This window comes from Phoxinus phoxinus (genome assembly GCF_949152265.1).
Source record: "Phoxinus phoxinus genome assembly, chromosome: 1".
In the NCBI taxonomy this organism is placed as follows: domain Eukaryota; kingdom Metazoa; phylum Chordata; class Actinopteri; order Cypriniformes; family Leuciscidae; genus Phoxinus; species Phoxinus phoxinus.
Window position 1 is genome coordinate 39,413,102 of NC_136876.1, and position 22,184 is coordinate 39,435,285.

Consider the following 22,184-nt stretch of genomic DNA (forward strand, 5'->3'; position numbering starts at 1 on the left):
TTTTGCTATAAAAAATAGTTTTTGTTAAAATGTAGCCTATTATATGATAATTAGATACAATATTAATTCGGGACTAATGTTTAACATCTGTGCAATTAACCACAACGCAAGCAATTAACGCTTTAATTTAGCTATTCAGTTTCGTTGTTTATTTTTCGTGTTATATTTTATGATGAAATCCAGTTAGCTATTTGAATGTTATTATGGATTATTATAATAGGCTAGGCCTATTATTATAATAAAATTAATAATAATGTTATTATTAATCTGAATGCTTGTATCACTGTTTAAAGACGGTAAACGTGCTAATTTACCATTAAATTTCATTTGACACATTGTCTCTCTTTTAGCCTGAATTTAGAACAATTCTTGTAATTATTGTCATTAACGAATAATAGAATATTTTAGTTTTTTTCGATAAAAAGTCGTTTTTTAAAAATCACATTGATTGTGTGATTTCTTGGGCCTAGGCTATGCGTAGCCTAATAAACAATTATAACAGGCTAATAATAATAATAATAGCCTATGTAAGGATGTTTTTTCCGATTAATTTTAAACAAATAAAAAATAAAAACATGGAGAAAAAACGGGAAACAATCTAATTTTCCAAGTTTATTATCCATTGCATCGAAAGAATCAGAAAAAAAATCGAACGAATCTTTAAAATCAATAAAAGATTATAGTTGCCGTTGATCAGATCGCAGATCATTTCCACTTTAACACTGAACACAATTTGGCTTAAAATGTCACATGTGTGTAAAATATAATTTCATATTTTTATAAAGAAAAACATATTGACTGATTTTTTTAAATGGCTTGATAGCCTAAACGACTGGCTATTGTTTGTCCAAACCAGTCAAGTTTATCGTTTTAAAATAATTCTAATTATTTCTTTAGAAAGAAAGAAAGCGACATGTTTGTAATTTCCAAATTCAAGCTTTATACCAACCAGGCTAGCCTATTATTGATTTTAAAATAATCTTTAAAATCTTAAAATCGTTTAATAAGGCTGAGAGCCCTGTGTTTTTTTTGTGTGTGTTTTTTTTTACAATAGCCTATAGCAAAATTAGGCTACAATGCCAGCAACCCGAATATATGGACACAATTACCTATATATTTTCTTGCCTGCAGATTCGGAGCGCGCGGGTTATATATCGATACGCCGCGCGCAGCACGCTATGGATTTATAACTAGGCTACAACTGTTATGCATTTACTTAGCTATTTTAATCAATTTTTTTATTTCGTTATTTGTATTGTTTTTAAACGTTTGTTCTACTGTAATTTGACAGGGGATGGCATGACATGGCGGGGAATATGGAGCACGGATTCGATGAGCCTTTTTGCGTTTCATCCGTGTGCGTTTAAAATGAAGAATGAGCGTGCGCATGTGCAGATTTCAGTCCTATTAAATCAATACAAAAAGATAGCCTAAATAAAACTCAACAATGTAGACTCGCAACACCTGCTGTTTTGACATCGCAAACAAGAAACCTGCCGTGTAGCCTATATAGACGCCCTTTCTGTTAAATAAATATGCGTAAATATGCGACTAATAGGGGACTTATCAAAAAAGCCCTGACTGGGGTTAGTCTAGACTAGTATACGAAATAAACACGACGTGTTTGCTTTCAAAACAACACTCATAATCATAAATGACATTTTATCCGTGCTCGCTCCACGATCACATGACTCCTCCTCCCCGAGCGGCTGCTCCACTCACACAGCAGAGCCGTCCTGCAGTGCCATGGTAACAGTTTAGAACGTGATGACGTCTCCTCGGATAGAGTATTATGGGCTATCGAAGATTATTCAGGCTGAGGCGAGAAAAATAGCTGCGAGGTTGAAGTAAACATGGAGCTCTCAGCCGTCGGGGAGCGGGTCTTCGCCGCCGAATCCATCATTAAACGGCGCATAAGGAGAGTAAGTGTCATACCAGTCTGCTCGTCGGGGCTTCGGCTCTGTTATAGAGGCGCCTGGTTATTTGTTTATGTCCGCCGAAGTGACATTTTATACACGATAGGTTAGCTTAGCAGCGTTAGCTTGCTAATTTGAATGTGTCTGTGCTTTTACCCGCAGGGCCGGATGGAGTATCTGGTCAAATGGAAAGGCTGGTCTCAAAAGTGAGTGGTAATGACACGTTAACGGCAGTTGTTGTAACGGAGGGAGCGGTTTCAGGCTCCCCGAGCTCGCTGAGCGTTAGCACGGCTGCAGCACGGACTGTGTAACGGGGCTCATGAGAACGTTAGCTGACAAGGCCAGTGATGGGAAACGGTCAAGATGCAAGCTTTATTGGATGGTTAAAACGGTTAATATTGGGGAAATCACGAATAACATGATATATATTTATACGTTTATATATGAATCAAGAAATATTATGCATGCACAGTAAAAAAAAAAAAAAAAATCTCCTGAAGTGATAAAAAAAATGCACTGGTTGATTAGGAATAAATGTTTAAAAAAGAATGCACTTTGAATTGTTTTTTGGTCGTTAATATTAAACATTTAATTATTGGTGCAGATACAGCACCTGGGAACCAGAGGAGAATATTTTGGATGAGCGTCTTTTCGCTGCTTTTGAAGAAAGGTAATTTATTTTCGTTAATTCTGTAATTCCAGTAGACAAATTAAATGTTTTTAAATAGCATTTCTCTGATTTCTTATTTTCTTATTTCAGAGAGCGTGAAAGGGAGATGTATGGTCCAAAAAAGAGGGGACCCAAACCAGAAACATTTTTAATGAAGGTGAATTTTTTTAGTTTTTTTTTTACATCACCCTAAATTTTCTTTAACACTTTTTTTTTGGCTTCCTGTTTAATGAAGTGTATAACTTTTTAATGTTATTTACATTTTTGAAATGTTGTGCATACATTTTTTTTTTTTTTTTTTACATTTGAATTTTTTTTATAGGCAAAAGCTAAAGAAAAAGGCAAAAACTATGAGTTTAGGCGAGAGATGTCTAGAGGAATACAGGTGTCGTTCCCGGTAGCAGAACCGGTTGTGACTCCCAGAGCCCGTGAGGGACTGCGGACTGTTGTGCCAACGATTTTCCCACCGAGCACCGTCAACAGAGGCGAAAGTGTTCGTGTGCATCCACCAGACCCTGAAAGAGACCCACTGACGCCAGTTCACCGCCCGCTGGATTTTGCCAGCTCACCAAAAAAGCGAGGACCAAAGCCAAAGTTGCGTCCGGCTGGAGGTTCATCCAATGAAGGCGTTAAAAGAAAGGCAGATGAACCGTTATCTTATCGGCCGTCCAAAACCGAGAGATCAGGAGAGACCTCTAACTGTGATGTCATCCGCTTAACCCAGAAGTTCCCAGCAGAATCCAGCCTCGTTCAGAAGCAGATGGGAAGCAGGTCAAGTGATGTCAAATTTACACATGGTGGCACCATCCTAAAAGCTGGGCTTGGTGTTTTGGGACATCGACGGAAGGAAAGCTCAAGTGGTGCCATAAACCAACAACCCAAGATGATGCATCCTCCCAAAAACAATGTATTTCGATCCACCGATCAAACCAGAGAGCAACTGTCTCTGAGTTTTGTAGATGAAACGGACCAGTCCTGGTTGCCTTGTTTGAAGAACATGGAGAAAATTGTTGTTACTGACGTGACAAGTAACTCCTTGACTGTAACCATAAAAGAGAGTTCAACGGACAAAGGTTTCTTCAAAGAAAACAGATGATGTGATTTTAGTGTATGTATGAAATATTGTATAATCAAACTAGAAACGACCTACATTTCTATATCATTTGTAGTCTATACATGTAAAGTCTTGAAATCATGTACATATTAATGCAAAAACAAAAAAAATATATATAGAGTCTATCTTTAGCCTACATTTCCATTCGCATTTTCTATGAAAATGAAGCTTATTTTTCTATTTCCCAGATTTTATGTAACGTACAGCAGTTGATTTCTTCTTTTGGTTGCCTTCTTCAGCTTTATTATGAATGTAGGCATAGATGCTGTTAACACATATTAACGTTTCAACTTAATGCACCTTTTTAAGGGACACATCGTTTAGTCCCTCTTTTATGAACTTGGTATTATTTTCTGGTTAGATTTTGTATGTATTTTAAGGTCTAAAAATTAAAGCACACCATTTAAAAAGAGAAAAGGGAAATAAGCTACATATATAATTATTATTAATTAATTTTAGGCCTAAATATTTAAGGCACAATAATTTAGGCTTTAGACTCGTATTTCGTTATTTTTCGTTTTTCTGTTGAAGATATAATTGATATGGTCTTAATATTTCATTATAATGCTGTTTTTAGGCCCCGTCAGAAACGAATGATTGTTTGATTGGTGCAAGTCATTTCTAAATGGCTGAAGTACTCAAGTAAGCTTGGAGCCTGCTTAAATGGTGAAATAAATAAAAAATATATATATTTATATATATTACAATTATATGATGTAAACTTGTTTAACGTTTAGTTCAGCCATTTTGCAGAGACGACAATGTGCATCAGAGATCAAAATAAAAATGTAATTTAGGAGCCTTTTCCATTATTGATTTAAAAAAAAATCGCGCACAGTAATCCGTGAAGACCGTTTTTATCTTTCATTATATTAATTTAACTATATTGTTATAAAAACGGAAAGCGGGTTTTTCCATTACAGTCTGTGTAAGACTAAAGACCTTTTTAAATAGTGAACTGATAAATGATAGGCTAGCTTAAACAGCACTCGGCCTGTTTCGACATGATTAGATCATACTTACCGAGAGCCTCGTGCGCTTTTAACGACTTTCAAAAACATAAACATTGTTTAATTTAGGGAGTGAATAAAAATAAATAAATTGGCGACTGGTCAAAACGTATCATGTTCATTCGTCGCAAGTTCACATGACCTATTCTGAAACTCCGTTTCAGCCTTTTTTCTATTAGATTATAATTTATATCATAAATAATAGCCTACTAATTTGTTTTATTTTAGGAATTTTAAGAATAAAATGCCATCGCACTGCCACACGAGTCTCGCGTTGACAAAAGAAAAGAAAAACATTTGTAAAGCAATGACCACAATTTAACCTTATGATTTATTTGTAGGCTATAAAGATCTGAATAAATTATTTCTAAAATAGCCCTAATGATGGATTGCTGCTTAATGTCTGGCAACAAACGATATGATCAGTAGGCCTATATTTCCAATAATGTCAACAACAACAAAAAATACAAACGGATTTAATTAATTAGCTAGCGGAATCACTTTAAATTGAAACGATAAAGCGCTCGTTGAGGAAATTCAGTCCACCAAAAGCCACAAGATGTCGCCATGAATGAACTTGATATAGCAGATATATTAATCCTCTAAATAACTCGTGTATATTGTGATTTTTGCGTCTGAATTAAATGTTCAAGATATAACAGTGACTCACAGATGTTCAATGTGTCAAATGTCGCCGTGTTTGTAGGCCTACTGTGTATTTTCATTGGTTTAATTTTGGACTGTCGGTGTTTTGTGTTTTATTGGTTCAAATGTAACAAAAAAATAAACGCTTCTGAGGCATGAGGATTCAACACTCAATATAACGCTGGAATACATGTTAAAGTATAGGCCTAATGGTGCGTTCACACCGGACGCGAATAGCGCGTCAGGCGCGAGTGATTCCAATGTTAAGTCAATGCAAAGACGCGTTACGCGCGTAAAACGCGTGTAACGCGTCTTTGCATTGACTTAACATTGAAATCACTCGCGCCTGACGCGCTATTCGCGTCCGGTGTGAACGCACCATAAGTCGAATGTTTTGAGCTTTGAAATGAACATGTAGGCTACTTGTTTTGTTTGTTTGTTTGTTTAAGAAAAAAAGCAGTTTTCCCCCACTGCAATGAATAACTTTTAAATGTAACAATATCTTTGCACTTTACGGCCCCTGCACCAATTGCTTTTTCATAACATCTTATACAGTGATAATCAGCCATTTTAAGCGCATCTTATTTTGTCGCCTCTATTGTCGAGATAATAATACATATAATAAACTAATATCAATAATAAAACCACCGCTATATTCGGCCAAATCAGAATTTCAGGAGGGTAATAGGCTAATATTAAGATGTCGGTATTTTGTTTTTTCGACCACGTTTATGAGTAGTTGGCTACGTTATTTCATGGACTTAGGCCTATGCGACCGCAGAGCGCATGTGCGCGCACTCGTCTTCTTACACTTATTAAATAGCTTTCAATGTGAAATTCAATATATATTATTATTATTCAGATATGATTAATGTAATCTGACTTTTTAGATTATAAATCTATATTTATATTCGAAAAAAATATATAGCCTATGTATATAATTTTGTATACGTTGTTAATAGGGTCTTTATATTTTGAAACTGATCATTTTTGAATGTGCACAGGCTATGTGTTATGCATTATTTTATTTTGTAGGAAACTTAAAGTGTTACTCATGTCCAACTCATTTACTCAGCTGATGACTAACCTAACTAACTAATAACAGACAGACATAAATGGCAGGGTCATCACCTTTGACATTGTGCTTTGAAAGGTTCCCAAAATGTGTTCATGTATAACCTGTGTTAAATCCATGTTAACAGGCTCAAACACGTACCACCACTTTTGGTAAATAGGTTTTTATAAATGTATGGGACTTGTTTTAAGCAAGAACCTTTTGAGCTCTCCAAATATTTGAAATCTGTAAGAGACATTTGTGTTGAAGAGTTTTATTTAATTAGCTATAGTGATTAATTTCAGCATGGAGAAAAGCATAAGGAATAATGTGCATGAACATAAAGTAATAGAGCGTGTCAATTAAAGTGTGAATATAATTTATTTGATTATATTAGAATGAACATTTTCAATTTTAACATTTCCCAATCTAAATGTAAAATTATCAATATTAATACCTGAGCATCCTTTCCACATATTTCTCAGAGCAGGAATTACAAATTAGGCCTATATCTGGTAAATAAATGTGAATTAAAAATTAGTTACATTCTTAAAAGAGGTTTTGTTTAACTTTTGTTTAACTTGTTTAACTAAATAAAAATTGAAGGTCTGTTTGACAGATGACTGAATGTTACTTCATCAGTAGGCGGGTATTGTTGTCTCCAAGCAACAATCTGAAAGATAAAAAAAAGTGGCTTAATAAAATCCCTTAATTCAGTCAAAATGGACCTGATGTTAATGAGGATTTCAGTTCTTTCCAAGGAAATGCTTCGTAATCTCACCTGACTAATGCAGCAGCAATAAGGCCTCCAGTAATGGGTCCCACCCAGTAGATCCAGTGGTGAGTCCAATAGTTGTTCAGCACTGCAGGACCAAACACTCTTGCAGGATTCAGACACGCACCAGAAACATCACCCCTGAAGCCCACAGAAGATGTTAATCTCCAGGCCACACACAGGAAATGATGTATAACATAATCAATGAACTCACCCCGCGAGCACGTTAATAATGACTGTGCAGCCCACCAAAAATGGAACCAAAGGACTCTTGCTCTTGGCATTAACTGCACCCAGTAAGACCACCAAGGCAACTAGACACGTCATGGCAATCTCTCCAAACAATGCCTTCACAATATGGTCATCAGCCTTGAGAACCGTGAACGCCGCACCTTGAGCTTTGGCATATTTCTCATTTGAGGTCATTCCCTAAAAAAAAATCCAAATCTATTGAAGTGTGAATTTAATGTTGCATACAAAGATGGCTTAATGTCACATGTATCTCACCATGGCCATGACTGCACCAAGTAAACCTCCGCTAAGCTGAGAGATCAGGTACGGTGCCACCATTTTCAGATCCATTCCTCCACAGAGGTAGACGGCTATGGTGAATGACGGATTGAAATGAGAACCACTGTGTCAGGGGAAAAGATCATTGCATTATTCATCAATAAGCAGATGCTTTTTATCCAAAGCAACTCCCAGGACATTTTTAGTAGGCTACAGGCAGAACCAGCTGGAGCAAACTATTAATATAAAAATATAATTAGTAAATTATGTAGGCTATTTTTAATCATTTATATGTGTTTTGTAATAGATTTTTATATTAGTAATAGTTAAATATATTTGGAATGTTATACATGAAGAGAAGGGATGAAATGTTCATAACATATCACATTAGTGCGTATATCTATACCACGAATATTATTTTTCGTACCATTTATACGCCAAGAATTTTTTTATTTTTTTTTTGCGTGCATATGCTACGCACTGAAAACCCATGGGTGGGATTAGGGGTCGCGTATTACACGCCATAAAATGCGTATCATATGCACGCAAAAACAATTTTTGGCGTATAAATGGCACGAGAAATAACATTCGTCGTATAGATACGCACTTTCATGAGATTGTGTTGATCCATGAATATATTTCTTCTCACCTGATCTCTGCCATACATGCAATCAGCACCGCCACTGCGAGACCATGTGCCAGCGCAGGCTGGAGTCTGCCGGCATCCTCCACGCTTTCAATCACAGACACACATCCGATGAACACAAAGAAGGTGGTCCCCACCAGCTCAGCTACACACGGCTGAAAAAAACGCTCAAATAGGTTCTGCTCTCTCGCAGTGTGTTGTCCCACCTTATCCATCAGAGCTTTCTCCATGTTGTGAAGTTCCACTTTGTTTTCAGCCATTCTTTCCGGGGCACGTATCGTATGTCTCTCTGATAGTAGTTGTGTCCTAACATCTTAGAGGCCGTCTACTCATCATTTAAATGTGAGTGTCAGAGAGCTAGCTTTAAATTGCTCAATGACCTTTGAGGGCAATTGATGATTGAAAAAAATACTACTAATAAATGCCAAATGCTGACCAGTGGTAAAGAAAATAATACTGAAGAAGATTAAAATTTAACATGCTTCTGCACTCAGCTAATTTGGACGTATGGAACTATTTAAACGGCAGAAAGTTTAACCTGTGTCCTGGTTACAAGGATAGCTCAAGTTTAGAAAATTACCTGAAACAGTAACTTGGAACTAACTTGGACTAATGGAAATGTATTTTCCCACCAAAAATAAAAATGAAAAGTCGAAGGTTAACCAAATAGTGGAAACTAAAAGTCTGAGCACTATGCGTACATTGTAACTACTACTATTTTAGGAAAATAAATCCAAAGCTTACTCTGTAACAAAGAGTAAAAACATAAACTAATAGATCATATTTCATTGTGGCAAGAATATGTATATAGCCTATATATATATATATATATTTTTTTTTCATGAAATCCACTGAAAAGGCTAAAGGCCACTCAGCAACACAAAAGTCTAATCAGTACTTCCACTAATTCCAGTGCACTGAAACATTTGCTCACTAAAATGTCCCACAATGCACAATAAAAACCAGGGAGCATTGGTGCTCACTGGTTGCATTCGAAATTGCATACTTCTCTTCTATAGTGCAAAAAACAGTATGTGACAAAAGTATGTCTGAATTCACTGTAGCCCTACTCAAGTCTCCGGATGGCCCACTACTTCCAGTGAGATTCTCAGGTGTGAATACGATGTACACTTTACTATCCCATGAGGCCTCAGCACAGGAGAGGATTTATAAATGACAGTGAAGCGACGTAACTGACGCTGGTTGGTCACATGATAATGATAACATGGCGAATGTAGTACGTCCAGATTATATTCAGACTATATAGAACATACTTTTTTTAGTCATTAAGTAATTACTTAATTACAAAATAAGTACCTACTCAAGAGAGTATGCGATTTCGGTCGCAGCCATAGTGTTTGATTCCGGCCCAAATGGCATACTTCACACTCTAAAAAATGCTGGGTTGTTTTAACCCAAATCTGGGTCAAATATGGACGAACCCAACCGTTGGGTTAACATTTTTAATTAAAAAATGTAACCTAACAGCTGGGTTTGTCCATATTTGACCCAAATTTGGGTTGAAACAACCACTTACGGCCTTGTGGACTTACAATGGCCGTCTCATGTGCGTGATCAGGAAGTCCTCGGCTGTGTCTGAAATCGTATGAAAAAAAAGTCTGTCCTATATGAATGTGTCTAGTATGACTGTAATCTGGATTTACTACATTCGCAATGTTGTCATTATCATGTGACCCTGAGGCCTCATGATAGTAAAGTGTACATCGTGCACACTTCAGAATCTCACTGGAAGTAGTGGGCCATCTGGGCTATTTTTGCCTACTCTTTTATGAGTACTGTGAATTCAGACATACTTCTTTTGTCACATAATGTTTTTTGCCTATACAAGTAGGGAAGTATGCGATTTTGGATGCAACCATAGTGAGCAGCACCGATGCTCCCTGGTTTTCAGACAGCCCTTAAAATGGCCGACTACCTTATTACCTACTGAACTAGTCAGCTGATTGAGACACATCCTGAGTTTTGCACGCCTACCGTGTCTCATTTGTCATTTTAAGGTTTCAGAAGGGTGCACACAAGCTCTGCGGTCGATATGCGCCCTCGATGCACACTTTTGCAGAGCCCGCACCACAGCAGACTTCTACCCAACAGTCAAAGCGACATTATATCACGTAGGAAGATCCTGGCTGCATCCAAAATCGCATACTTCCCTTCTATAAAGTAGGTGAAAAACAGTATGTGACAAAAGAAATGACTGACGCTGGTAGGTCACATGATAATGACAACATGGCGAATGTAGAACAATTATAACATCATACTACACACATAGAACATACTTTTTTGACTGTAAGTAGTCGGTTAGTAGCTAATTACTTATTAAGAGTATACTCAAGAGAGTGTGGGATTTCGGACGCAGCGCTCGTGAGTTTTTAGGATATCATTTGGGACAGGGCCTAAATCCATATAATAGCCTATATTTTAAAGACATCTTTAAATAATTTTTTTCCAAGAATCAACACAGACATTAGAAGTTGGGGGTATTGACAAGAGAGAGTGCCTTTAGTTTGAGTGGATTTATTATGGGAGATATTTTCCTGAAATAAGCCTCATTAAGTGAATTATCAGATGTGCAACCCAAATGTATTATTCTATTATTATGATACTTTGTTTCTGTGGCCTGAACAGAACACAGAACAAACTGTAAATAGTTGAAAGTGAATGTGGACCACAAACAACAGAAAATAAAATGGCATGCATTGGACTATGAGATCCATTTATTTACACAAATACACTTTTTTCTAAACCAGTTCTAGATGTTATGCTCAATCTGCACCATTGGTGTTAATAATATTATTTAAAAATGTCTCAACTTTTAAAGATTTAATATTGGGGTTTTAGTACGTATAAATCCAAATTTAATATTGACCATGTGCTACGTAGATTTATGAGAACAACTGCAAATGTGAAACTTATTAGCTTTATCAGCAATTCCGCTCTGGACTGAGGATGGCGCTATTACAGAGGCAAATAAATAATGTGACTTCATTACAAAGCATGTCTTTAAAGGGCGTGAATTAGCCTATTATTTGCATTTTACAATTACACTTTTCTGTGCAATAAACAAACTCATGTTATCATTAATCTTAGCCTATAACATAAATATCATTTGGTTATGTGAACCAGAGTTTTAACCATCCAGTTTAATCAGACTCGTTCAGTCAAGGTGTCATGTGTCACAACCCACTGTGCTCCACATAGGGAAGTGACCTGCACTTCCTATTTCCTCAGTGTTACTGCAGCCCACTGACTAAACCAGAAATTGATAGGATGAGAAACGAAAGCAACACGCTTGACGCACGGGTTATAAATGAATACGAGCAGTAAATGACACAAATTCTCAACTTCGGATCCAGTTGAGCGCGCGCAATGGGAGCGTCGCGCGTGCGGGCGTCAGTTTGATAAAACAGCGACTTCTCAAAGTTTTATATGTTGGTGGACGAAGAAGAATCAAGATGAAGAAGCAGTTCAACCGCATGAAACAGCTCGCCAACCAGACTGTTTGGAGGTTAGTGTGTTATATACGGATTATTTTGAATATTTCTACTCTGGTTTGTGTAAAAATGCACACTAAAGTTGGGAGTGTCACTGTATGCGCGTGCACAGAGCAAAAGGAAGGTCTGATGTGGTCAAAGTTATAAACTAGACTACACATGCTGTTTGTTCATACATTTTATTTTCCATTGATTTGACAGTTTGACATTATGTGGCATTAAGTGTGGATTGTCTCCCATGTACAGTAGCCTACATTGCAGAACTGAGACTGAGACATTTTGGGCTTCTGTTTTTTAGGGGCATATCTCTATTGGGATCAGCAAACCTCTATTTGACTGAAATAATGCATGCATTGCATTAACTTCATATCGGCGTTTGGATAATTCTGTATTCCTCTGTAGCAGTTATTAAGGGACAGTTTATTAGGCTAATGTAGCTACTGTAAATTAGTAGGCTACTGTGATTTTGCTCATTCAGCAATTAGGGATGCACCATTATATTGAAAAACTAACAGATAATTATTTTCATTCGATGGACAATATAAAAATACTAGGCTATTTTTCGCACACTTTGTTCATTTTCTTTGTCAATTTCAAAATAATAACCTGTGGTACAGGTTGGGACCATTATTATAGTCATTCGCTCTTAAAGTCACCATGAAATCAAAATTGACAGTTGTTTATTTATGGAATATAGCAGTATCCGTGCATGCCATTATTTATTTTTTAACCTTTAGTCAAAATAACTTCCCCTCCCTCTATCTCTCCTCTGATAATGTGTTTACTGGCGTGAGGGCGGGATCAACCTGTCACTCACACAAAATCAACCAATAGCAAACCACAAACATCCAATCAATTCTCCAGGACCAAATCAAGCCCCGCCCTACATTTGTTCTTGTTTGAGAAGCCGTTTGACGATAAACTTCACAATAGGGGAACTTCCATTTCATGCCGACTTTACATTAACATTTAATTTTTGAATCTAATATCAAAGAGTAGTTTGAAATGAGTGCTCTTAATCAAATTAGGCTAAATATAATTAAATATCAGCTGATACCTTATTTTCCGGACTATAAATTGTTCCGGAGTATACACAGGTTTCTTGTATACAAACAATACCGGATGCGCGCGCATCCAAGAGGCAAAATTAACGTAGATTTCGCATTGTTTGTAAATTCTTGTTGACTCAATAATAAACTGCAATTTCAGAGTTGGATCTGTTTGCTCGTGTTTCATTTGCATATTAATTATGTAAAACGTTAGTTAGTTGACTAGTATGAAATTGTCCAACTAAGTTTGCGAATCATAAAACCTGACATACCCTATGCATTTAGGTTAGTTTACAGCACAACAGCTCCGCGTCATCTCTGCTTCTGAAAAAATATAGCCATAAAGACTGTTGCTTTATGCCTCTTAGATGCGCGCGCATCTATGTAATGACGTTGCACAGAAACCCGTGTATAAGTCGCAGCAGTCAAAAAATGCGTCATGAAGAGGAAAAAAACACATATAAGTCGCACTGGACTATAAGTCGCATTTATTTAGAAATTTATTTCACAAAATCCAAGACCAACAGACATTTAATCTGGAAAGGTAAGTTATTCAACTACACAATAGCATAAAGAACAGATACTGTACCTGGGAGGCTGAATAGGCTAAATTAACATAACAAGCAAGTTACCAGTAAGCAAGTTCACCAAGCTCCCACGATCTCATTCCACAACACTGAATACATTGAATTCTTCCTCATTGTCGCTTCTGAACAACTCCGCCAACTAGAGCGCCCCCTCGCGGCTGTAGACGGTAATGTTTTCTCTTGGTTCATCTCAGTCAGTATGAATTAATGTTGATATATAAGTCGCACCTGACTATAAGTCGCAGGACCAGCCAAACTATGAAAAAAAAGTGTGACTTATAGTCCGGAAAATATGGTAACCATGTTAGCTTTTCCACCGATGGGCCAAACCGTTGTCTTTGCTTAAAGGTGAACCTTATCTGAACAGCTTCGGAGTCATTGGAATGGTTATATTACTTTTTTCGGTAATATAATACCGAATATCGCCTGTGAGTGGAAAATCCACCCTTGCAACTTTGGGTCGCCGGCCGCAGCGCCAGGAAGTATCGCGTGATATCAGGTCTCGCGATGTAACGAATTGCTTTACGGCAAAAAAATCTGCTAAAATTCTGTCATTATTGCGCTCCCTCACGCTGTTCGAACACGAATGAAGAAGCCGTTGTAAAGAATGTCCCGTCTGCTTTGATGTCATTGATCTACTAGCCTCTGAGAGTCGCCAACGAGTTTTTCGACAGTGTTGTCAAATATCTATTCCGGAGCTGTAGGGGGAGCTCTATAGAGAAACCTGCGAGCAAAAAGCGAGAATACAGCGAAGAAATTCCAGAAACTGCACAGCCCTGCTTTAACCGCTCCGTTTCTGTGCCGATCCGGTCCAGCCAGTACGGATATGGTTTCATTTTCCACTGTGGGGCTGATAACAGAGCTCTTTTGAATGTAATACAAATTGTGTCAGTCGTTGACTTAGTACCACAAGAGTTTATAGACGATATGAGATGTAAGTAGTGACCGCGCTATGTAGGACGATCAGATATTTATTTTAATTTTATTATTAATTTGTGTTTACATCGCTCAAATAGTGAGCTTGGCCATGTATGGAGTAACTGGCAGCTAGGCAACAGACAAGTGACCAATTATGGGCTGCGACGTCACTACACACATTCTGTTAGCCAACCGTGCTGAGAATTCAGGTCCGAGAACGGGTGATAATCCTGCACCAAGCTCAAGTGGAAACATAACTGGAACTGTTCTTAGAACTGTTCAGCCTGACGGTGGAAAAGCAGCTTTTGATAAGCAATGTTTTATATATGTTGTGCATCCCCAGCAATAATGGCAAATAGTTTTACATTTTTGTGTGGAAAGTAGTTGCCAGGGCATTTTGATGTGGTTCCTAAGGGTTTCTGCTATGTGTTGCTACATGGTTACTTACTGTTGCTTGCCTTTTGACTGCATACAGAAGTGTTCTGTTAAGATCTCAAGAAACAAAACTCACTCAGAAACTGCAAGAGGAACTTTGAGTTGTCTTGACTGGTTTCCCTGCAGAGATTTTTCAAGGGCCTTTTTCAAGAGAATGACCGAAGTTGCCTTCCCTTGCATATTTACTTGTACAGGGGTGAAAGGGTTATGTTAGGTCAAAATATCTTAGAGGCTTTTCATTACGTTCACATTGAGCTTTTTTTTTTTTGCGTAAACATTGACATTTCCATATTGTTTTTGCCAAGACATTGTTTTTACAATGTCTTTATTTAGATACACTCTTCATCTCGGAGTTAAACATCCCAGGCAGCTGGTAGATTCATCACTCACTTGTCACAATCTATCAGATCGTCTGATGCAGAATGCAGATCCGGGGTAATCCAGAGTCGGAGGTATAATAGTCGGGCCAGCTTTCATGGCGGCTTTCCAGGCCAGAGAGACGCCACGTTTCGATACAGTCGGTTAGGTTACGGCTCCAGTTAGTTTGGCCTCTGCTGCGAAGGATACACTGTCAGAGATTTTACAATGATTGAAATGCATTGGAATTGCTCTGTTTTCTGTGATATATAAAGTTTCTGATATTTATTTGAACTCTGATAACTTTTAGTCATTGTTATTGTAGCAGATATCCTTCATCTTTGAGTGAGACTTAAGTTTTAAACTGTGGTGCGTAACTTACAAAATGCAAAAATAGTTGTAAATGTAATTGATTTAGTATCAGAAGGCAAATCAGAAATGGCATAAAAATACACAACTGCATCCAAAACATTGTACTCTGATGACAATCAGTGGCTAATTTCTAAAATTGGGTAATTTCGTGCTAATTTAGTATTTCTCAATGTATAAATGCTTTTAGCAAAAAAAAAAAAAAAAAAAAAAAAATTGGTGCAGACAGCAAGGCTGTACTCATCAAAACTGTCCATTTAGATACAGGATACTTGTGCTTTTTAAACATGCTTATGAACATTGAATTTCCTTCTTTTCCTGAAACCAAAAACAGATGTTCAATGAGCTGGTCGAATGAAAATCATGGCAAGAGTCACTCTGTCTAGTCTAAAGCTTTATTATATATCATTGAAAAGTCGTTCAAAGTTTTCTGGTCTTTATGAATGTTCTCAAAACGTTAGCGCAAAAACACTATTTATACCATATTCATAGAAAAAACTAATTCTGAAGCGTTTTAGTCTAACGTTTTTTTAAATGTTACTACTCGTTTCTGAATGTTCAGGGAACTTTCAAAAGTAACATTCCCATTAAAAAAATTATGTTTTCATAACTTAACGGGAAATTTTTTCGCGTAAAACCGCTGTATTGCTCATGCCAGGCCAGTAGTTGGCGAGGTCACTTTGTAAGAAACACATTTGACTGAACATGTATGCGCATGACGTCACCTTTTTCACAAATTTGCGTTTTTGTAGTTTAGACGGAGACGATAACGATAATCAAAAAATGGCAGTTTTCACGTCCCCAAAACGCCGTCGTTGTGTAAATGAACGGCCAAAACACATTAAAAGTTCTCCGTTTTTAGTTTTCAAAACTTCTTTTGAACACAAAACATTCTTAGGTTACGTTTAGGGGTGGGGGAAAAAATCGATTCTCAGATGCATTGCGATGCGGACGTGGACGATTCTGAATCGATTCACAAATGCCAAAAATCAAATTTAAAAAAAAAAAAAAAAAATTTTTTTATTTTTTTTTTTTTTGAAAATCGATAATAACGTAATATTGACGGAACGCAAAAGACGGAACTCTGAAGCGTGGAAACAATATTGTCAAAGCTTCCACCCGGCTCGGAAAGGGCAAAGCACATTACGCAATCAATCGCAACTTTTATTGCCAAGGATTTGCGTCCAGTTGTTGAGAACCAGGGCTTTCGCGCTATGTTGCACACTTTGGAGCCGAGATACAACGTCCCATCTCGGAGATATTTTACAGACACAGCGATCCCCACACTCTACAACAAGACCAAAGTAAAAAAAAAAGTCATGGAATCACTGAAGAAAGCGGGTAGGATAGCTGTAACATGTGATGCGTGGACATCCGTATTTTATGTTAATAGAGATTCAGAATATGTTGAAGTTTGTTATAATTTGTTATTGTTGTGATTTTTACTGTTGTGAAATGGAAAATCAATAATCGAGAATCGTTAATAATCGAAAATCGACTGTAATCGAATCGGGACTTCAATAATCGGAATCGAATCGAATCGGGAAATCAGACAGATTAACCACCCCTAGTTACGTTTACTCAACAACGATGTACTAAAAATGGGTTGTGCTTTTCACGTAAAACCGCTGTATTGCCCATGCCAGGCCAGTAAAGAAACACTTCATCGTTTTCAAAAACTTTCAGTTTTCAGGCCCCCAAAACGCCGCCGTTGTGTAAAATAAATGAACGGCCAAAACACATACCTGTAAGTTCTCCGTTTTTAGTTTAAAACGGTGTCGTGTAAATGAACCCTGAGAATATATTTTGTTAGCTGGGAGTGTCTCCTCTGAGAGCTGGAGTTCTGGAGAGTCTTGGGCAAGCGGTTTTTAGTTTTGTTGGGTGACCAAATACCAACTAACAGAGACTTTAATCTTTTCAATTAAGCGTATTGCTTATTAAACCTCTTGTTGTGTTGGGTCAAAAGCTGCAACGGTCTGTGAGGGATAATGTAGAGCACCATTTTGCAAGATTTCAGCTCCAGTGCAGTTGATCAGATGCTGTATTTACATTTAAGGTTTCAGATTCTGCTTCAATATATGATCACAGAATAGAATACATTACGTATTATGATTCAGTTCTCCCTTGTACGAATCAGATTACTTGGAGATATTTACAGACTTCCAAGATCAATCCTGTTCCTTAAAGGACGTTTTGATGGGGCTAAAGCTTAGATCTTCTTCACAGATCTTTATAATGGTGTCTAAACATGTTAGTTGGTGCTGTATTGTCGACTTTGAATGTGTGTGAATGTGAAATGTTAGCCGTGGTATTTCTGGAGGTTTATACCCAACCCGATATGCATTGGCTGAACACAGGATCAATGCTAATTCAGTATTGATGGAAATCTAAAAATTCTCTCCTTCATAATTGTGAGGTCATTCTCGACCTGTGCAACGGGATCTTAGGGATATTTTCTCTGGTTACATGACCAGTTTTGTGGCTTTTATCTAAGTTTTCTGTGCTGAATGTGGGTTGCTCTCTTTTAGAAATAAAATGATGTCTGTGACATTTAATATTGATCTATTGAACCAAAAAAATCACCATGGTGCCCTTGAGAAAGGTCCTTATACCCTGAAGGATCGTTTGTGTGTCAGTTGGTGCCATCACATGAAAGTTGTAGACATAAATAACAGTTGCGCTGGTTCTGTGGTGTTAGAGATTCTATGCTATAAAAAAGATTAATGTTTGTTTTTTTACTCTAGTTCTGACTGATCTTCACTGCTGGCTCAGCAGTTTTAGCACATGGGAAAAAACACTCAGCCAGTTTCTCAAGCAATAATATCTGCTCGTTTTTGAAGGCTAGCCATGTGTACACATAATTAACAGAGTATTATTAAAGGGCACCTATTATGACATTTAAATTGTTCCTAATATTGTTGTGGGAGTCCCCAACAACAGGTTTACATGCATGCAATGACAAAAAACACTTTTGTTTTCGTATAATATGCATTTATTTTTACCTGATTTGCTCACCGACTCTCAAATGATTCGTTCAACGACTCGTTTTTCCAAACCCCTCCTTTGCGCGACGCTAATCTGCGATTGGTCAGATGACCCAGCAGTGTTTACAGAGATAATACTTATTTTTAACACGGAGTACAATGATGCTTTTATCAATTAAATTGTGTTATAATAATGATTATAGTCCACTGCTTTATAGTTTGTAGTAAAAAACGAAAAATAAGATAAATAATTTAATGTTATGTTAGCGAGCATAGCCCAGAGCTCATATTGTAAAAGCACAATCAGTCTTTGTTTGCGTTAGCCCGATGCATAAACATAACGTTTTTACACACAAAAAATGCAGATTTACGTTACTACGAGGTATTACTCTATTCTTTAGACAACTCCGAAAACAACGACAAACACTTCACATCTCAATACAATTGTCATTGGAGACCTAGAAGCTAAACGGTGCTTACAACAAACAAAATAATTATTAAGCATGCTACATAAAATATAAAAGCAAAAATTATTAATAACACTTACAGGTTGTGATACGGAGGAGGAAGCTGATGCAAATACACTTGGAACTGAACCTTCCTTCAATATTCCTTCCTTCGAATCCAAGTTTGATTGCATTTAAAAAGCAATCGTCTTGAAAATGGCGCGAGCAAAGCACAAGGCTCGGACTATACTTCTGTGGTGTAGTGAATTGTAGCCACTTAGTCTTCAAATGCTCCTCCTTGGGCAGATTTAAAAAGTTGTCTTTTGTGTCGCACTTCAGAACACAGCGTCTGGTCCCATGATGTTTTCAAGTTTTCCCTGCTGGCCTTGGAGCGCAATAAGTGGGCGTATCGTATTCAAATAACTTGACAAGTTGACGTCATCTAGTCAGAGAAAAAGCTTCGGTCTTCTAACGATTCATAAAAATGACTCCGAGTCGACTCTCACTTTTGAAAGACAATAACTTTATATACGGTGCACTTTCATATTTCAAACTTTGCAGGATGTTTTTGTTCACTTAGATCTATGTTACACACTACATGAAAGGTACATTTCAAAATTCCATAATAGGTGCCCTTTAATTAGGGGCCAAGCCCGTAGGGCAAGGCACCTATTGTATCCGTTAGTTTTCTTATTATTATTATTATTCTTCCTCCTCTGTAAGTCTATGGCAGCCCTATGAACCGTACATAGGAAAATGATGAAATTTGGCACAGTTATAGATATGACCATGAATAGTAATTGGACCAATTTTTGAGACTCTAAGTCAAACTCTATAGCGCCACCACCAGTTCAAAAATTGAACATTTAAATAGTTATAACTTTTGAACCCTTTGATCTAGGAAAATTAATCTTAGTACACCTGAATCCACTCATTATGGTGATTGCAATCAATATCGTACATTAAGACTCCGCCCATTACAGTAGTAGCCATTTTGAAAAGTACAGTATTAAGTTTTTTTGCTACTACTCATTCAAACTTTGTTCAATTCTTACGAAAATTGGCTCACATGATATTTGGACTGAACCGCACAGAAATGACTGAACAGATTTTTTTAATTCATCTTTGATCAAAAGTTATGCTGTTGCAAACTTAACAAACTCGACCCAATATTGGTTCAGAAGCTCTATCTCGGCCAAAGTTTGATCAATCGAAAGGAAAATTGGTACGCTTCATCGGAACCATGATCTCAGGGTCCATGCCAAATTCGAGAACAGCGCCACCTACAGGTCATGAGATATGAAAAATTGATATTTTGGCCAATAACTTTTGTACAGTTTGTCAGAAAATCATGAATGTGGTATCTATGGATTCCTTGGGTCATGCCGAATCCGAGGATGCCAATTTTGTCAGGATGGGAGGTACCACGTGTCCGCCATTTTGAATTTTGACATAATTTGCAATCATTTTTAAACTATTTGACATATCTTCACAAAATTTAGTATGGATCATCGACACAATGTCCTGAAGGTACATGAGAACAATGAACACAGCGCCACCTAGTGTTCCAGAGATATAAGGTATTTTTCAAAAACGCTTAGAACTTTTGAAAACATTGTTCAAATTTGTATTGATTTATGTCATTATGTTCCTCGGCTTATGCCAATTCCGACGATATCTCATTTGTCATTTTCCAATAATGTGACTATCCGCCATTTTGGAACAAATGAAAAACAGTTTTTTCACTACTTCTCCTTCAAATCTTGCTAAATTTTGTCCAAAATTTGATCAGATGTTCTTTGGACTGAGACGCACAGAAATGACTGAATAGATTTTTTATATTTGCTACCGTTCCCGAGATATTCATCTTCGAAGTTGACCTAGCCTGTGTTTGTTGCCTTATGCTAGTTAGCTTAGCATAATAATTGGTTAACATGCTAACCAGATGCCATTCTTTCTAATGTGGCTCTTCAGCTATCAGGATAACCATTAGCTTCATTAGCATTAAGCTAGCTTAGCATGCTAATCTCGTTAACATGATTTTGTGTGCTTATTCTTACACTGAAGCCTATCCTCTGCAGCTTTGAAAGTTACGTCCTCTGAGTGGCGCAATTTGATAAACCACGTGTCTCGAATCCCGAACCATTCTGGTCGTGGGTTCGAATCCCGTGTGACACATGCAAGAGATACTGTGGCCAGAAGTGGTGCAAAAGTTGCTTCTATTCAAGATATTGTGTCTTTCTGACAACTTCAATATAACATGCAGTACATCTTTATACAAATTCTTAATTTTTAGTTGATACTCACTTGAACTGTTGAATTTTGCCAGCTGTGTAAATGCATGATTGCCAAGAAGCACAACAAGATGAGGGACAGGCACCTGACCCATAGATAGTGGGGTTTGAGTCCTTCTTTCTTACTATTGGAATACAAATAAGTCTGTTTTTGTTAATTCTGGGTTCAATCTCATCTCAACATCTGGTCATTTTAAATTCGTTCTCACATTAAGGCCCTGTTTACACGAGAACGCTTGCGGGTGAAAACGTAAAAATATTTTATCGGATGTGCCTTTCGTTTACACGACGACAGTGTTTTTGGGGCTTAAAAACGCAAAAAAGTGAAACCTCCCTCCAGAGTGGAAATCTTAAAAACGCTCCACCGTCGCGTTCCCGTGTAAAGGGTAAAAACGCAAAAGTCTGCTCACGGTGGCTCTCGTCGCGTACATGGTTACGTCACAGGCATACGCTAGTACAGGAAAATAACAAACATGTCGGATTATTTCCATGCATCGGATCTTCAAGATGCCCTAGCAGCTCTGATCTACATTCAAGAGTATTTTACGCAGTTGTACAGTTGTTTAGATTTTGCGCTACTAGGGAGACATGTTAAAGGAAGGTTGTACACATGTGCACAGACTTGGGTGTTGTTGTGTGGCAGTGCTTCACATTGCCACCTAGCCGCCTGGAGTGCATACATCAAATTTCACACACTTTTACGTCACCATATGCACACAGATTTCCCTCCCAAAACACTCGACTAAACGCAGAATAGAGTAATAACGAAACACCACTTTTGCATTTTCTCTTCAGATCGTTTCTGTGTAAACATAGCCTTAGTGGTGTATAAACCCATCTGCCTACTTGGGCAAAGAGCTGAGTGACAAGCACCTGACCCATAGATAGTGGGT

At 37.4% G+C, this 22,184-nt stretch overlaps 3 protein-coding genes across 13 annotated transcripts in view; 2 read left to right on the forward strand and 1 right to left on the reverse strand.

Moving 5' to 3' along the window:
• The first annotated feature begins 1,535 nt into the window (after window positions 1-1,535).
• On the forward strand, window positions 1,536-5,522 carry cbx8a (chromobox homolog 8a (Pc class homolog, Drosophila)). The gene is made up of 5 exons (XM_079611207.1): window positions 1,536-1,922; window positions 2,079-2,122; window positions 2,521-2,586; window positions 2,677-2,743; window positions 2,909-5,522. Exons 1-5 carry the CDS (start codon window positions 1,854-1,856, stop codon window positions 3,680-3,682), a joined length of 1,020 nt encoding a protein of 339 aa, XP_079467333.1. The 5' UTR covers window positions 1,536-1,853; the 3' UTR covers window positions 3,683-5,522.
• Window positions 4,526-8,655, reverse strand: aqp8b (aquaporin 8b). Its single transcript, XM_079611225.1, has 6 exons — window positions 8,344-8,655; window positions 7,692-7,818; window positions 7,399-7,613; window positions 7,191-7,325; window positions 5,735-7,082; window positions 4,526-5,561 (listed from the first exon to the last, which is right to left on the reverse strand). The coding sequence occupies exons 1-5, from the start codon at window positions 8,598-8,600 to the stop codon at window positions 7,040-7,042; spliced, it is 777 nt and encodes a 258-aa protein (XP_079467351.1). The 5' UTR covers window positions 8,601-8,655; the 3' UTR covers window positions 4,526-5,561; window positions 5,735-7,039.
• Window positions 8,656-11,516: 2,861 nt separating this feature from the next.
• Window positions 11,517-22,184, forward strand: part of arhgap17b (Rho GTPase activating protein 17b) — a 43,641-nt gene continuing 32,973 nt past the window's right edge. For 5 of the 11 annotated variants that reach the window (XR_013797431.1, XR_013797432.1, XM_079611069.1 and 2 more), the window contains exon 1: window positions 11,518-11,866. Coding sequence is in view for 8 of the 11 variants with exons in the window: in XM_079611069.1 (XP_079467195.1) it covers window positions 11,814-11,866 (53 nt within the window). In the remaining 3 variants the exon portion in view is untranslated. Of the gene's footprint in view, window positions 11,867-22,184 lie in introns of all 11 variants that reach the window. The other 6 variants (XR_013797430.1, XM_079611071.1, XM_079611068.1 and 3 more) reach the window with 4 other exon arrangements.